The 18071-nt window shown below is 44.0% G+C and overlaps 1 protein-coding gene across 2 annotated transcripts in view; it reads right to left on the reverse strand.

Annotated features, from left to right (window-relative positions):
• The window catches only part of LOC137434157 (E3 ubiquitin-protein ligase TRIM36), a 40283-nt gene that overhangs the window by 11978 nt on the left and 10234 nt on the right, over positions 1–18071 (reverse strand). Inside the window, exons 2-8 of one of the 2 annotated variants that reach the window (XM_068126877.2) lie at positions 8464–8734; positions 7141–7538; positions 6855–7001; positions 6608–6703; positions 6153–6406; positions 5923–6044; positions 4928–5113 (exon numbers count right to left, since the gene is read on the reverse strand). In XM_068126877.2, coding sequence (XP_067982978.2) covers positions 4928–5113; positions 5923–6044; positions 6153–6406; positions 6608–6703; positions 6855–7001; positions 7141–7538; positions 8464–8734 — 1474 coding nt within the window. The remainder of the gene's footprint in view (positions 1–4927; positions 5114–5922; positions 6045–6152; positions 6407–6607; positions 6704–6854; positions 7002–7140; positions 7539–8463; positions 8735–18071) is intronic. The other variant, XM_068126878.2, reaches the window with a different exon arrangement.

The raw sequence follows: 18071 nt of genomic DNA on the forward strand, positions 1-18071 counted from the left end.
ACTATCATCAAACGAAATAGTAATATATCATAACGGAAAAGCAAAAGCGAATTTTTAATATATATCGACACATTGCCGGCGGTGTCATGTTGGGCGGTGTATGATACACCATGACGCGATTTTAAAAAATATATCTCTGCATTTTCCCGCGTGTGTGGATTGTTCTCAATTATTGCTGACACCGAGTCTAAAAGTAAAACCATCGATAAAAATGAAATCATATGGTGAGTTAGATTGGAGATAAAGGCGTGAGAGAGACTCAATGGCCTTGAAGTTACAGGCCTTTGAGAATTCATTTCGTTCTATAAACGGCAACTTTCATCGGATTTTCTTCCCCGTTTTTTTTTCAACCGAGTCTAAAACTATGTTAGCGACTGTGAAAAATGAAATGATTTATCGAATTTGATTTGAAATAAAACTGGGGGAGAGCAAGACACCACGGGCCTACAAAACAGGACTCAAAGCTATGCGAGTTAATAAAATGGTGGATATTTGTTTATAGCCACTCCCAGAATGGGTGGAGCTATGGGTGGAGCTACTCTGCAAACCGAGTAAGCCACACCCCGGACAGACACCCAACAGATAGACAGACAGACAGACAGAATCATCTACGGCTATTATAATATAGATATATATATTATATATATATATATATATACATATATATATATATATATATATACATATATATATATATACATATATACATATATATATATATACATATATACACACATATATATATATACATATATATATATACATATATATATATACATATACATATATATACATATACATATATATATATATATATATATATATATATATATATATATATATATATATATATATATATACATACACACAGACTTGGCATTTAATATGGAATATTTTTTTTTGTGGGGGTGAACTTACTTTTCAAGATGACTTAGAACCAAAAGTTCATTGGAATTATGTTGAAATTATTCTAGATTTTGTTAATGTGACCTTTAAAAGAAACAAAAACCACATTTGACATTTCGAAGCAAATAAATTGATCCTTGAAAGTGATGTAAACTGATATCGAACTCGATTCACGGACAGTACTGTGTTAAACTTCTGTACGTTTTCCAGAAGTATCTCTATTTTGCACATTAGCCAAAAAAAATTTCAACAAAAACAAAAGGTAAATTATGACTGGGATTACAGACAGTAAAATTACAGTTCAGTACTTCGTGTAACCCCCACGAGCATTCAGGAGAGCACGAACACGTCGAGGCATGCTGTTCACGAGATTTGCCAAGGTTTGGACAGGAATCGCTTGCCATGCAGTGACAATAGCCTGCTGCAATTCACGCACAGAGGTCGGCTGCTGGTCCAAGTGGTCGATTTGACGCGTTACCTCTGCCCACAAGTTCTCTATCGGATTCATATCCGGGGACATGGCAGGCCACTCCATATGCTCTACACCACGGTCAGCAAGAAAGTGTTGGATCATGCGAGCACGATGAGGCCGTGCATTGTCATCTTGGAAGACAAAGTTTCCTCGAAAGGCTGCACGAGCAAATGGAAGCAATATTTCTTCCAGAATGACCCTGTACTTGAACTGGTTCAGGTTTCCATTCAGAACAACCAGGTCAGTTTTGCCCCCTGCATGAAAAGCAGCCCAAACGGTCACCCCACCACCTCTAGCTTGGACTCTTGGCACTATACAATCTTCGTTGTGGGCTTCATGCACTTGTCTGCGCACTCGGACGCGGCCATCTTGACGATAGACCAGAAATCTAGACTCATCACTGAAGGTCACGTGATTCCAGTGTCCTGGCTGCCATTGACGGTGCTCTCTGGCCCACTGCAATCGGCGCTGGCTGTGTTGTCTGGTCAGGCGTGGCTTTCTTAGGGGACGCCTGGTACGATAGCCTGCTTGAACCAGTCGTTGGTTGAGTAGCCTTCTGGATACAGGGACATTTGTCAGTTGCTGCCACTCAGCCCGAAGCCGATTAGCTGACTTGGTACGGCCATTGCGGACTAACCGGTGCAGCTGGCGATCATCTCTCCTTGTGGTTCTGCGTGGATGTCCTGGCCTCGGTATTGGAGTAGTGACACCCCTCTGAGCATTTCATTTCAGGATCTTTGACACCTGACCTTGAGTAATGCCATACTGCCGAGCAATCGCACGCTGTTTCATGCCAGAATTTCGTAAAGCCACCACTCCATGACAAACAGCATTGTCAAGTTGACGGACCATCTCCAGAGGAAGCGGCAATAACTTTTGTAGACGTGCAGCAGTTGTTTTCCACCAATACAGAACGCAACAACCCTTATATACCCGATTGTGAAGCCAATCGTCAAATGTACCTGTCCTTACATTTTGTCACGCCACCTGTGATATAATCCTGTTATTGACTTCTTGCTGCGAAAGACAGTGACATGGTGCTTCCAACAAAGACATCCCCGAAGGGTAAAATAAACTCACCAGATTGATATACTGAGTTCAGAAAGTAAACCCGACAATAAAAAAAAAAAAATTCCATATTAAATGCCAAGTCTGTGTGTGTGTGTGTGTGTGTGTGTGTGTGTGTGTGTGTGTGTGTGTGTGTGTGTGTGTGTGTGTGTGTGTGTGTGTGTGTGTGTGTGTGTGTGTGTGTGTGTGTGTGTGTGTGTGTGTGTGTGTGTGTGTGTATATATATATATATATATATATATACACTGAAACGCAAAAGAAACTTACCACCTTTGAAACCTTTAAATATCAACAATAACACTGCGTGTAGTAAATGTGTGAACTTATTTGTGGACAATAGTGTCCTCATTGTCAGACAAAATGGTCACGGATGGTCACTTGAACCTTCAATGGTCACTTCATAGCACAGCTGTTGAACAGCCGTTTTGACTGTCAGTGATTAGCCAAGGGGTACGGGATGATTTTAATGAGCTGCACGTGATGTCTTGATATTGGCTTTAAAAAGGCCAGTGCAAAATGGGCATTTCAATCAACATGCTACGATTGTCAAGGGATCAACGGCAGCGTGCCCTGGGCATGCTGCAAGGCGGACTGAGCTACCGTGAGGTGGCACGTCGCCTTGGCTGTTCACACCAGACGATATCGGCCCTGGTGGACAGAGACACCCTCCACAACTCTGCAGATGACAGACCTCGATCAGGGAGGCCAAGAGTCACCACTGCAAGGCAGGACAGGCAGATGGTCCGAAGTCACCTGCGGGATCGATTCCGTCCAGCATCCCGCACTGCGGCAGAAACTCCGGGGCGTGCAAACCCACGGATCTCCAATGATACTGCACGAAGACGACTGCATGACTATGGTCTGACTGCCAGAAGACCATAAAGAGGCCCCGTGATGACGGCTGCCCATCGCCACAACCGACAGAGATGGTGCCAGCAGCATCAGCGGTGGACCTTGGCGCAGTGGAACGAGGTCGCTTTCAGCGATGAGTCAAGGTTCTGTTTCAGCGATGAGTCAAGGCCGATATCGTCTGGTGTGAACAGCCAAGGCGACGTGCCACCTCACGGTAGCTCAGTCCGCCTTGCAGCATGCCCAGGGCACGCTGCCGTTGATCCCTTGACAATCGTGGCATGTTGATTGAAATGCCCATTTTGCCCTGGCCTTTATAAAGCCAATATCAAGACATCACGTGTAGCTCATTAAAATCATCCGGTACCCCTTGGCTAATCACTGACAGTCAAAACGGCTGTTCAACAGCTGTGCTATGAAGTGACCATTGAAGGTTCAAGTGACCACCCGTGACCGTTTTGTCTGACAGTGAGGACACTATTGTCCACAAATAAGTTCACACATTTACTACACACAGTGTTATTGTTGATATTTAAAGGTTTCAAAGGTGGTAAGTTTCTTTTGCATTTCAGTATATATATATATATATATATATATATATATATATATATATATATATATATATATATATATATATATATATATATATATATATATATATATATATATATATATATAGTGGCCCCGTTATTACGCGATCGTTGAGGTCCATAAAATGTCATCGCGAAAAAAGCGGGTTCATGCTAAATCGGGGTTCAAGAAAATCAGCGTTCAAACTGACCCAATGTTGACCTAATATCCTAAAACAACAAATAAAAACATTCAAGACTATTAGCAATCGTCATTTACAGTTTATTTCTTTAAAAAGTGATCGAGTGTTCCTTGCTTGAATGTAGCATGTCGCTGGCTGCGAGCGAAATCTAGAATGCTTCTGTGTTGGAGTATTTTTATGTGGTCCACCTCCTGGGTCTCCAGCCAAAGGAGGCTAGCCTCGAGGTGTTCAATGGCTTCAGACACTTTTGAGGGTGGGGGTGGAGGCTCTTCATTATCATCTTCTTGTGGCTCGAGAACCAGTTCACTTGCCTCCGCCGGTGCTATAGTTACGTTACGGACGATCTCGGCGTCCGTCAGGTGTCATGTGCTCATATGTTGGGCATTCGTCGTTGGCAGAGTGCCACTGGTGTAGCCCTGCTTTGCTCCATTCAGACATTGGAAGGCCTTCTGAGTGAGCTTGAACAAACCACTCGTTGCAGGGAGTCATCGAGGCCGTCTTTGGCCGTCTTTGGCCGTCTTCAGGCGTTTGGCTTTTAGTCCTGCTTCTTCTTCAACTTCGCAAGGTGACGCACGTAACTTTTCTTCTCGAGATTTCCATCCACGAAGTGTTGATTCCGGTATCCCGAGGTCTCGTGCAACTTGAGTTTGACTTTTCGTCTTGATCGCGTCCGAATTCGCGTTAAATCGGGGTTTCACTGTATATATATATGTATATATATATATATATATATATATATATATATATATATATATATATATATATATATCAACCACAGCAAACAATACATAAAGGACAATAATGGATGATGTAAGAATGGAATTTTTAAAATCAATATGAGGGCCTGAAGGATCTCGTACCTCCATTGCGATCTGCCGTGATGAACTGAACACTCTCCCACTGGTGGTTACAATCACCAGCTGCGACGCGGAACTCGAGGCAGTAGTCGTGAGGATTGCCTTGGCCTAGCGGCGGCAGCCAGTGCAGCTCTGCTAGGTCATATGCACGACACTGCAAGGGTTCGAAGCTAGGCCGTGCTGTACCTGCTGCGCACGCACACGACAGTGAGGGGTTGGTGGATCTCGTACCGATGCACATCAATACAAATTTAAATACTTGTGTAGCTTTTACCAATTGTATGCAGACAGGATGACTCGGGATAGTGTGGAAATTATTATCCATCACAAGGATAAACTGTCCATACTAGTTGCATCAGACAAGACACTATCACTGTCCAGCAGATCCCATGGTATTTTATTATTTTAAGTTCACTTTAAAACAGCTGTTATCTCTTATCTTCTCCCATCCAAAACATTGATCTTTTCTACCCATCTCTTATCTTCTCCCATCCAAAACATTGATCTTTTCTACCCCCGTTAATACACCGCAAATCCACCTCTTTCAATCTCAGAGTTCATTCCTGAAATTCCTCGTAGTGTCAATTCGTTTTATACCGTGTACCACTCCCCCACTTCCCCCCCCCACCCCCGCCCTCTCTTTTCCACAGATCTCCCAATGTCCTTGTGCTTGTGTGCTTCCTTCTCTCTCCTCATCTTGTCTCCCACTCCCTTTATTATATGTTTTATGTGCCCGTTTATGTTTATTGTGCTCAATGTGTTAGTTCTTACACAAGCCTCGATCCTGTATATAAAAAATAATAATAAAATAAAAATAAAAAAGTAAAAATCCCAGGCCATGGTGTGCTTGTACCCTGGGCAATTTCAAAATACCAGTTCTAGTTTGATGGATGCTGTATCATGAAATGAGTAACTGGTCCATGGTAAATAGCAATCTCCAATTATAGTTATAATAATTATTATTATTATTATTATGCCACCCATAAATAATAACACACCCTGCAGAACATCAGGAGCAGTGAGTTTCTGGATCTCGTTGCCCAACTCGGGGAGCGCTGCAGCCTTGCCAACCAGTTCACCAGGCTTCCATGTTGCCAGCACACCCACAGCCTCTTCAAGTCTGATCAGCAGACCCAAGAGAATAAAAGACCATTTGAACCTTACAAGAGCTCTGAGCTTACTATAGTGAAAACACCTAAGTGAATTCATCAATAAGACACGCACCCACCTCGTCTGCAATGGCCGTGCAGCCTGAGCGAAACATGCCGGTTCAGTCTCAAGTAACACCTCTCGTGCTAGGCCTAACAAACCACCATGCTTCAGCAGGCCTCGAGCTTCCTGAACACGGTTGCCCAGCCAGTTGATGCGCTTGTGCTTCGACTCCTCCAACTGCGTTCTAACCTCGGCCTCGTGGCTCGCCAACGCTTGCCAAGCATTCCCAAACGATACGAGTGCGGTGCTCTCAGCACGTTCGCAGATAAACTGGCAGATAACCAGTCAGGGTAAGAAACAGCTTTGGCCTAGGTGTGACCAAGAGTCATTTTAACCCAAATGCCTCAACAGCATCACAGGCATCAGTGATGACATATGACAACTTTGGTTACATGTGCACTGCAAAGCATGACACCGGGCACGAGACCTCAATTTACAAATGACAAAGTAAACAAAACATGGCATTCAAACCTCCGTCTGCTGAATCAAATCCTCGAGTTGTTCAATATCACTCTTCACGGACAATTCCCGCTGTGTAAGCAATTCCACATCTCGAGAAATCTTTTCCTGCAATACACAGCCATGAAAATTTGGAATATTGTGTTGCATGAATTTGCCAAAAAATAATTTTCTGATTTCTCAGCAATTCCTTAAATTTTACTTTGAGAAAACCAGTTTTTAAAGTTATGTAACATTCAAACTCGAGACGACTGCCTACCTTGAGAGAACGGTATGCTGCATTAAGTGGAGCGAGATGGTGGTGACTGTGAGCTCCGCCATTCCGACAAAGGTTGCACACAGGCCGGCAGCAAGTGTCACAGAATACACAAACCCGTTCATTCTCGTGCTCGGCACACATTAGGACCTTCAGGAAGAAAATTTTAAAACAATACAGAAGAAAGCTTTAGTTCAACAATCTGAGAAATTCATGTTGGGCAACAAAAATGATATCGACTCTTAAAACAAGAGACCAAAGGTGAGCAATGTGGAAGGGCAGAAACCACCTTGGGCCGAAGAGCCGAAGTGGCTGCCACGCACTCATGTGCCGCCTTGTTTGTTCCCCAAGGGTGATGCACCTTATAGCAAAGGTTACAGAAGCTTTTTCGACAGTCCAGGCAACTTTTGGTGGCCTCCGCCGCAAGCAACACGGCGGTTGAGGATGGGCCTGGAATGTTAGCTGTTGTGATGGTCGGAGGTGCTTTCTTCTGCGGCCGAGTCGCCACTGTGCAGGCCTGGCAGGTCAGAGCCGCAGCAGCACGTGCCGCACGCCGGTACCGCTCAGCGATGGTCTCCAATGTAAAGTTGCGGAAGAGCCCCGCGAGACCTTTGTCACCAAGCTGGACGGCGACTCCACAGGCTGGACACGGTAAAGACGTGCTCACGCGAAGAGATCGACGCTGCCCTGCAAACATTAGCACACAAATTAAAACCCACAATTGCGACAGCACCACGTTTAAGATCCAGCACCAGGCTTCAAACACTTCAGTTCATCACATCATGATAGTAGTTCAATGACTAATACTGACAAGAGCTTGTGTGTCTGATGGCCAAAACAACGATTTTCAATCTCAAAATTAGTTTTCATTTTTAAACAGCTTCGTTGTAGATAGTTACCTCTGCCAGCGAATGTGGACGAAGGTTATTCTAGCATGAGATTTTATGTTTGAAATTGCAAGGGAATAGCCCGAAGCTTTTGTGGCATGATAGAGCATGAGACTAAATTTGATATTGAAAAACAAAATAGATCTCGGTAACATTGGCACTTCAAATAGAAAAACTTTACAAAAGTAAAATTCAACCCAATAACAAAGCACCAACAATTGGTAAATCAAATCTCCACAAAGTGTAGTTTCAGCATGAAACAGAAAAAGCCACAAATATTCTGTCAGAAAGACACAGAAACACCATAACCACAGCCCGAGACCGAGACCGAGACCGAAACCAACACCGAAATATGCCACACCCGAGACCAAAGGGGAAATGCGCAAAGGAAAAATGAAAAGAAAAAAAAAGAAGAGAATGTGCGACACCATGCTTGAGAGCGAGATGGGCAAGAGTGAGAGACCACATGTGCGAGACTGAGACAGAGACCGAGAGCGAAACTGCCACACACAAGACCGAGACCAAAATAAATAAATAACACCAAATAATAGAAGGGAAACTAATGTGAAACCAAAAGCGAAAAGCACCAGACAAGAGTGAGAGTGAGCAAAAAACACCGTGGGAGACAACACGTGAGACTGAGAGATCAAGACCACGGCAAACCACATGAGACCACGACTGCGACTGCAACACACACAATAAAAATAAATAAATGAAAGACTTACTTGAGTTTGACCCCTTCTCTGGGCTCGGGCTGCCATTGTGAATCTTGCTTGTGCGAGTTGATCCATGACTTTGCACCGGGGAAGTTATTGTGCTTCTCAGTTGTGAAGCCAACTGGGGGATGCAGTTGCTCGCTTGTTCCGTGGCACAGCCGCTCAGCAGCTCTTTAGCACATTTGTGGCAGACATTGTGCTGGCATGGCAGCACAAGGGGCTGGATGAAGAACTCATCACACGCTGGGCAGAGTAACTCGCGCTCCACGCTCATGGAAGCCTGTAGGAAGATTGCAATCGAACATGTAGAAGAGAATTGCAAAAGGTACTCTTCACATCCACAAATCTTTTCAGTTTACCAGTATCAAGAGTAGTGTCCTCAAACAACTTCGAAAAATTCCCAAATTAAAAGATCAGCCCTATCCCAAAAGGATCACCTTCATTAATTAACATGTGGAAAACTATTCCAACCCTATCAAAAGTCAACTCTAATTTTGAAGAATAGTGTGGATCGGCTCACTGCGTTCACCTCATCACACGTCCCTAAAGAGGCAGAGGCTTGTTTTAACGATAATGACTGTACATGGGTTTGTGTCGTCATGATTTACCTCAATCATTAATGCAAACATTTATTTTGTGCTAACTTGTAATATTATTTATTTGTAATCTAAAAAGGCCCAAGTCGTCTAAGGTTTTAAATGGTCAAGGGTGCAAGCTGTCTAATCTGTCTGAAGAGTGGAAGGTGTCTGAATGGTGTTAAGGTCCGAGGGGTCAAAAGCGACTTTCGGGGTGTGAACGCTATAGGTTCTTGGGGTCTATGGTGTACAAAAGGTCTAAAGGGTGAAGGGATCCAAAAAGTGTCTGAAGTACTGAAAGGGTCTTAAAGGTAAATGGGGTCTAAATGGTATTTTTGGATATTCGAGTATGTTTTGTAATAACATCAATATGCTATCATTGGTGTTATTACTTTTGTTATTAAAAGCCGCCATGGAAAAACGCCACAATGAGCTATATTTATGCAGACTGGTGGGGAAAACCCCTATTGGGGATGGCGGCAAATTAAGTCGCTACAACCTCCATTGTGTGCCCCTTAATCCTTCTGTCAAGTTTGGTACAGATTAGATAAGTATTGCAGTCAAAATTTTTTTTTAAATATCAGACACCAAATTGTATTTTAATATGACTAGTACACCCGTTCCCTACGGGAGCCGCAGGATGGGTCATGTGGTTCTTAATGTCATGTTGTTAACCCTTGTGGGATATATAGATAACGTAGATCTTAGCCCAGTTCCGCAAGTAGAATTTGCTTCATGGATATCATTATTCCTTCAAATTAATTTAAGTCTAGTGTTAAACAGCATGAGTGACTGTTTAAAAAGGTAATCATATGTGTTTGTGGTTTATAATATTTTTACTTCTGGTATAGGGTGCTCCCACAAAACACCACGATAAGCTATTTATAAACATTGGCACAGCATTAAAAAATATCCCTTGGAGAGATGGGATTTTACTAGTATCAATATCGTTTTACGATAACATTAATTTTAATGCTTTTGTTAAGAGAAGCAGCCTTGGAAAAACGCCACGATAAAGCTAACGTAACATGGATACACACCTCAACACACAACCCCATTGGCAGGGAAAACCCCCTTGGGGAAGGGGGGGGGGGGGGAATACATTTGCTACATCTTTCATTGTGTGACTCTTAGTCCTCCTATCAAGTTTGGTTGAGAATGGATAAGTATCGACTAAATGTATCGCAGTCAAGAATCGACACAAACAGACAGACACCAAATTGCGTATTTTAGTACGATTACATTTTCATGTGAACATTCAACCAATGAAAGTGGAAATGTTTCATTGGGGTGATGGAGTAATCAATACACCTCCAATTTCTACCATTGTGGGACAATTCAGCAGCATTCTGAGGGCTAAGATCCACGGCTACATCGAGAAGATATATTTGGTCTTGCTCCATGATACAATCACAGATGGTTCTCGACATGAGGTTTGCTACCTCGCAAATGATGGATGCAGTCTGCAGAACAAGCAGGCCGTTGGTATTTCTATGCATATATGTTTTACTATTATGAAACGATATCACTTTTTATATTCAGTTCCCACATTTTAGGTAAGCACAAGTATTGGAACAAATGACCGACAGGTGTTTTCTGTTGCATCAATTGTTCACACGTAGAAGAGCTGTGAATGTCGAGTCTTGATTTTGCCATCGGATTCTACCTTTGGAGTCAGTAGGTATAAACCAACATGAAGACCAGAAAACTGTCTAAGAAGAAAAGCAAGTACATAATTTGGAAGGTGAAAGAACAGAATAATTCAATTAGAACAAAGCACAAAAATTGGGCATAGCAAAAAGAACCAAAAAAAAATGTTTTTTTTTTTTTTTTGGTATACTGAATCGAGGCTCGTGAAAGAGCTGACATTTATTTCACAAACAAATCAACCAGACAAACAAGATATATAAGAAGAGGGAGCGGAAGACAAGATGGGGAGAGAAGGGGAAGCACACAAACATAACATTTGAGAGCAGGGAGATGTGTGGGAGGGAGATGGCTTGTTGTTGAAGGGGGTGGGAGAAGTATAAAACACAAGGACACCAAGGACACCAAGGACTTCCAGGACAGAAGTTGGTATTTCAAAAAAGTGGATTTGGGGTGAAATTAGCAGGGGTAGAAAAGATCAAGGTTTTGGATGGGGAAGATAAGAGATGGTGGTGAACAGCTGTTTTAAAGACCTGGAGGGTGGAGTGGGATTGAAGAGAGTGAGGGAGTTTGTTACAGAGGCGGGAGAAAAGAGGAATGAAGGAGTGAAGGTGAGCAGAGAGTCTTGATTTTGGCAGTTTAACCATAAGAGGGTTGCAGTCAGATCTTGTGCGACCTGTAGGAATATTTGGGGGACAGAGCCCAGAGAGAGCTGGAACAATTAGGAATATCTTGAAAAAAGAAAAAAACCACTAGGTAGTTTACTAAGCAATCGGCAATGGGCAGGTAGGAAAACAACTGCAGTTGACAACAGAAAAAGAGCTATGAAGCAAAACCCTCCAGAGTTCAGGGGTGAAAGCATCACAATCTAATGTTCACAGAAGACTGACAGCAGAATTACAAAGGCTACACCACAAGATGTAAACCTCTCATTTGTACCAAAAATAGCAAGGCCAGATCAGAATTTGCCAAGTACAGAGTTGAGCCAGTAAAGTTCTGGAACAAAGTTATTTATGGACAGATGAGACAAAGATAAACCTTTGCCAAAGCAAAAGGTGAAAGTGTGGGACTGCATATGATCTAAATCATACCACCTCAACTGTAAAGCATGGTGGTGGTAGTGTCATGGCTTGGGCTTGCATGGCTGCCTCTGGAACGGGCTCACTCATCTTCTTTTTTTTCTTTCTTTTTTTGTATACAGAATCGAGGCTCGTGAAAGAGCTAACATTTATCACACAAGCAAATCAAACAGACAAACAAACAAAGTATATAAAAAGGGGAGCGGTAGACAAGATGGGGAGAGAAGGGGAAGCACATAAACACAACATTTGTGAGGGACATCGGGAATGTGTGGGAGGGAGAGGGCTTGGGGGGAGGAGGCATGGGAAGGGGGGGGGGGGGGGTGGGAGAAGTAAAAAACACAAAGACACCAAGGACTTCCAGGAAAGAAGTTGGTATTTCAAAAAAGTGGATTTGGGGTGAAATTAGCGGGGGTAGAAAAGATCAAGGTTTTGGATGGGGGAAGATAAGAGATGGTGGTGAACAGCTGTTTTAAAGACCTGGAGGGAGAAGTGGGATTGAAGAGAGTGAGGGAGTTTGCTCCAGAGGTGGGAGAAAAGGGGAATGAAAGGGTGAATGTGAATGGAGTCTTGATTTTGGCAGTTTCACCATAAGAGGGTTGCAGGCAGATCTTGTGCAACCTGTAGGAATATTTGGGGGACAGAGCCCAGAGAGAGCTGGGGGAGCAAGGCCGGAGAGGAGTCGGTAGAAGACGGAAAGACCACCAACCTGCCTGCGGTGAGTAAGTGAAAGGCCCTCGGAGTTAGCTTCATCGCCGGAGATTCCAATGATTCTAAACGCTTTGGTTTCAACAGCGTGAAGACAAGCTAGGTGTGAGACAGGAGCACCAGCCCAGAGGGGAGAGCAGTATTCCATTGAGCTGTGGATGAAAGCCTTGTATGTGGCGAGGAGCTCAGGTGTGCCAAGGAAGGACTTCGCACGACGGAGGCTGCCCAGTCGGCGACTGGCTTTGGAGGCCAGATTTGAAATGTGGTTTTCCCAGGAAAGATCATGGCAGATAGTGAGACCCAAAAGCTTGAGTGACAGAACTTCTTGGAGAGGATTATTCAGAAAGTGGATGGGAGGGTTGTCCAGTCGGTCTTTTCGGAGAGACATCGTAAGAGTGTGAGATTTGTCAGGATTGAAAGACATGTTCCACTTGTTTGACCAGTCTGATTTTGTCCAGGTCTGCAGAGAGTGAGGAGGCTGCAGACTGCCGATCTGAGGGATGAGGAATGGAGCGGCAAAGAGTGGAGTCATCAGCAAAGCGATAGAGAGGATTTTCAAGAGTGTCAGAGAGATCATTGATGAAGACCAGAAAAAGCACAGGGCCAAGAACACTGCCTTGGGGAACTCCAGCCTGAACAGGAAGAGGAGATGAGAGAAACCCATTCAGGGCCACACGTTGACTACGACTAGAGAGGAAGTCCGCCAGCCAAGCGTGGAGATTTCAATCTTTATTGATGATGTAACTAATGATGGCAGCAGTAGAAGGAATTCGGAATGTACAGAAACATTTTGTCTCTGATAGGCCAAGTCAATCTCCCGATTTAAATCCAATGGAGCATGCATTTCACTTTCTGAAGAGGAGACTAAAGTAATAGCCCCCCCCCCCCCTCCCTCCAAAACAATCAACAACTGAAAATGGCTGCAGTAAAGGCTTGGCAAAGCATCTCAAAGGAAGATACCAAGAGTTTGGTGACGTCACTGGATCACACGCTCAACACAGTTATTGCATGCAAGGGATATGCAACCAAATATTGTACTACATACTGCTTTAATTTACTTTCAGTTCACCTGTTCCAATACTTGCACTTACCTAAAATGGGGAGGGGGGGCCTGAATTTAAAAACAATAACAAATTTGACCTCACTGTTCCAATACTTATGAAGGGCACTGTGTATTCAAGGTGAGAAATGTCACGTGATCAGATACTACATTTCAAGAGATAGAAATGATAGTTCCAGCTCCTGTTAATCACAGAATTTCCCACAATCCACAATTAGTGACGTCATCATGCTCCAGGGTCCATTATCCTTAGTAATTTGCAAATGGAGAATTAAGTTACGGAGTTTAATTTTATAAAATGCACATTTGAAACATTTGAACTCCTAAGTTCCAAAAAAAAATTTAAGGACATTATCAGAGAGTCAACCACCAGGTGGACAAGGTCGCAGGACGAAACCACCACAACCCTAATCTGTACAAATATCGGACGACACCTTTTTATACGAGATCACTTCCAAAGATCTTCAACGCAAGAGGCGGCCAATTGGGCCCATTAGGCCTGCACTTATGGTGGCCTGTCCGTGCTCTATCCTTTTTAAATGCCGAGCATCATGGGAGGAAGTAGCATGTGTCATTTTTGACATATGACAAGCATCTAACTTACAAATGGTGAACAATCTACGTTGCAATGAAAGAGGAAGCAAAATAACCACAACCATGCAGTTAAAGTACAAACACCAGTGTTTATTGGGGGGCACCACTCAGATCCAAATGCAACAACCATCAACCCTCTCAATCTGGCATTAGCAAGACCAATCTTGCCAGAATATTTTTGGTGACGATTCAAAATGCTTAAAGCTACATAGCGTGCACGTCGTGCCAAGACATGGCAACTGCTGTGAGGTTGAAGCATCGAGATGAAGGCAACAAAACAGGGACGTGCATGTCATGGGTTGTCTTCTCCAACATTATTCATTCCTTTTGATGAAGTCGTTACATTGGCTTTGGTTAGACTTCAAAGGTCGGGTTTCACGTGGTGGTTTGGACGCTCATGCTGCACTCCATCGATTACACGGCAAACATTCTGGGACAACGCAGCCAAAGAAAAGGACAGCAACAAAAAAAAACATTAAACTGAAAGCAACATCCATCTTGAAATCATTTTGAGGAGTACAAAACAAATTCAGAATGCAAACGGTCACAAAATTTTTTAATCATTCCAAAGCAACTAGCCTGGAAAAAGCATTGGTCTCACACTTTCCCCAGCTCCGCTTTGATGCGTGGAGGCCTCGGTGCCAACAAATACACACATTTCATTTGTTTATCAAAACAGCAATCCTTCACAATCACCTTTTATGACGACACCTACACATTCTCACGAAGCAAATACATTTTCGCATTATGGAAAAATTCTGATCCTATTTCTTAAAATAAATGCAACAAGACAGATGCTTGTGTGTCTGTCGCCATTTTTCTGAGATGGCCAAACGGATCTTCTTCAGCAAGTGCTTGTGCGAGTTTTGAGAGCGCGATGAGCCATGACATTAACATGAGACATCTGGGAGTGCAAAATTAATTCGGGTTACAACGTGGCTAGGTGTAACCCTAACAATTATTTTAAAAAACATTTTTGTATACGAGATCGAGGCTCGTGGAAGAGCCAACATAAATCACAAAAAAAAAAAAACGTACACAAAATACATATAACAAAGGGAGCGGGAGACAAGATGGGGAGAGAGAGGGAAGCACATAAGTACAACAGAAGAGAACAGGGACATCGGGAGATCTATGGGAGGGAGAGGGATTGGGGGGAGGAGGCATGGGAAGGTGGGGGGGGGGGGCAGAGGTGGGAGGTATAAAACACATGCACACTGCTAGGACTTCCAGGAAAAAAGTTGGAATTTCAAAAAAAAAAAAAAAGTATCTGGGGTGAATTAGTGGGGGTAGAAAAGATCAAGGTTTTGGATGGGGGAAGATAAGAGATGGTGGTGAACAGCTGTTTTAAAGACCTGGAGGGAGGGGTGGGATTGAAGGGAGTGGGGGAGTTTGTTCCAGAGGTGGGAGAAAAGGGGAATGAAAGTGAAGGTGAGCAGAGAGCTTAGATTTTGGCAGTTTAACCATAAGAGGGTTGCACGCAGATCTTGTGCGACCTGAAGGAATATTGGGGGGGACAGAGCACAGAGAGAGCTGGGTGAGCAAGGCCGGAGAGGAGTCGGTAGAAGACAGAAAGACCACCAACCTGCCTGCGGTGAGTGAGTGAAAGGCCCTCGGAGTTAACTTCATCGCAGGAGATTCCAATGATTCTGAAAGCTTTGGTTTCAACAGCGTGAAGCCGAGATAGGTGTGAGGCAGGAGCACCAGCCCAGAGGGGGGAACAGTATTCCATTGAGCTGTGGATGAAAGCCTTGTATGTGGTGAGGAGCTCAGGTGTGCCAAGGAAGGACTTCGCACGAAGGAGGATGCCCAGTCAGCGACTGGCTTTCGAGGCCAGCTTGGAAATGTGGTTTTCCCAAGAAAGATCATGGCAGATAGTGAGACCCAAAAGCTTGAGTGACAGAACTTCTTGGAGAGGATTGTTGAGAAAGTAGATGGGAGGGTTTTCCAGTCGGTCCTTTCGGAGAGACATTGTAAGAGTGTGCGATTTGTCAGGATTGAAAGACATGTTCCACTTGTTTGACCAGTCTGTGATTTTTTCCAGGTCTGCAGAGAGTGAGGAGGCTGCAGACTGCCGATCTGAGGGATGAGGAATGGAGCGGCAGATAGTGGAGTCATCAGCAAAGAGATAGAGAGGATTTTCCAGAGTCGGAGAGATCATTGATGAAGAACATCGTCCGTCAGTCCGTCTTTGCGTGACGGACTGACGGACAGACAGACAGACTGAGACGGAGGGACGGCGTGCAAACCTATAGTACCCTCCGGTGTACACCTGTATGGGACTAATAAGCAGGGAACCTGTGAGCTTAAGGTTGTTTACGTGTCACCACACGGAGGGTTGTTTTGTGTTAGTTAAATAAGGCTTACGGATAATTCCCAGTATGTACTTGCCTCCTGTGATTTTTCCTTATGTTTTTACATTCCCTCGGCCAGCCATGCAAACGAGTGTTCCATTAAACTACGACAACCGAGATAATGCAGACAGTGCCGAATGTCACCCCGTTCGGAAAGTGAACCCCACCCCACCAACCGTCTAAGGAAAAAGGCTCCGCCCAGTAGAGGCGGAGAATCGGTGGGCGGTTAAGAGGGCCGGGAGGCCCCACCCCCAAAATGCATGATTGGTCATATGACGTCAGATAGCTGAAAGGTTCGATCAGAGTAAAGAGGAAGACTCCATTTCTCTCTCTCGTTCTGGTTCTGGGCGCGAGCAGTCGCATTTTTGCTCGTGAGGAAAGCCATCAGAGCTTTGGTTGGAACTGTTGGTCTCTCGGGTGGCACGCCTGTTTCTGGCTGGTGTGTGGTCGTGAGGAGAACTTTTGGGAGCCGCGTTGCGTTTGAGGGAGACCAAGAGCGGAAGAGGACTGGCCACATGGATTGCCTCACGTTTGTGGTGAGGCGGAGAGTGACTTTGTGCCATCCTGTGTGTTTCCTGCGCAAGCAGCTTTGGGCCGCCTGGTGCTGCAGTCATCACTCAACAGCCTCGTAGACCAGAGCTGAGTGTCGGCCGAGATAAGCAACAAAGAAAATTATTTTATTTTATTTTATATTTCCCTTGTTGGTTTTGTGTGTCTGAATGGAGACGTCTCAAATTCGGATATTAGCTGTAGAATTCGGATACCTCACCTTTCATTTTCATTGTATTACATTTACTTTCATTAAATCTTTATTGTTGCATTTCATTTGTTGTATTGTGACTTTTCCTCGTCTCATATCTGTTTGTGGGTTCGAGGAATAAACCCCGTGGCGGCCGTCCATAAAGGTAAGACCTCAGTTCCTTGCCGTCCCACGCGCGCTAAAAATATACCGCAGAGTTTCGAACTGCTGCCCCGGAGTTAACTGTTCGGCTATCCGTCCAATGCTGGTTTTCATCGACCACGTACGTGACTATGTATGCACAGTCACATGAAAAAGTAAGTACACCCCATGCAAAGTTTTGACTTTTTCAACATATTTCAACATACAGCTATTTAATCTTCATTTCAACAATATTGATAGATAAAGGTGATATTGTGGCAGACACGAAAGCACTGACGTGGTGACATCACCCCGCACACCAAGTGGGGGTGGGCCACGCCAGGGGGAGAGGCGTGGCCTCACGATATACACGGGGCGCGCAGCCCTGAGCAGCTCAGTGTTACAGTGAGCTCTTGAAATAAACACTTACAAATTGCCGCATTGTCCGCTTCCTCCTTGCTTACAAGTAGCGCGCGTAACACCGCGCTTTAATATAATATAACAAATATCATGAAACATTTACATTTTGTAGTCCATTGTATAATTTAAATAAACATAAATGCAAATTTCGCATGTGGAAAAAGTAAGTACACCCCTACATTTATCACTACTTCAAATACCTAAAATTAGAATCAGGTGCACCAGCTCAGGTGCAAATGATTAGAACATCATTAGAGAGGATCTTGGAGGAATCTGTCTTATTTAAACCTCAGACATTTA

Source organism: Myxine glutinosa, chromosome 10, assembly GCF_964187855.1.
Source record: "Myxine glutinosa chromosome 10, kmMyxGlut1.1, whole genome shotgun sequence".
In the NCBI taxonomy this organism is placed as follows: domain Eukaryota; kingdom Metazoa; phylum Chordata; class Myxini; order Myxiniformes; family Myxinidae; genus Myxine; species Myxine glutinosa.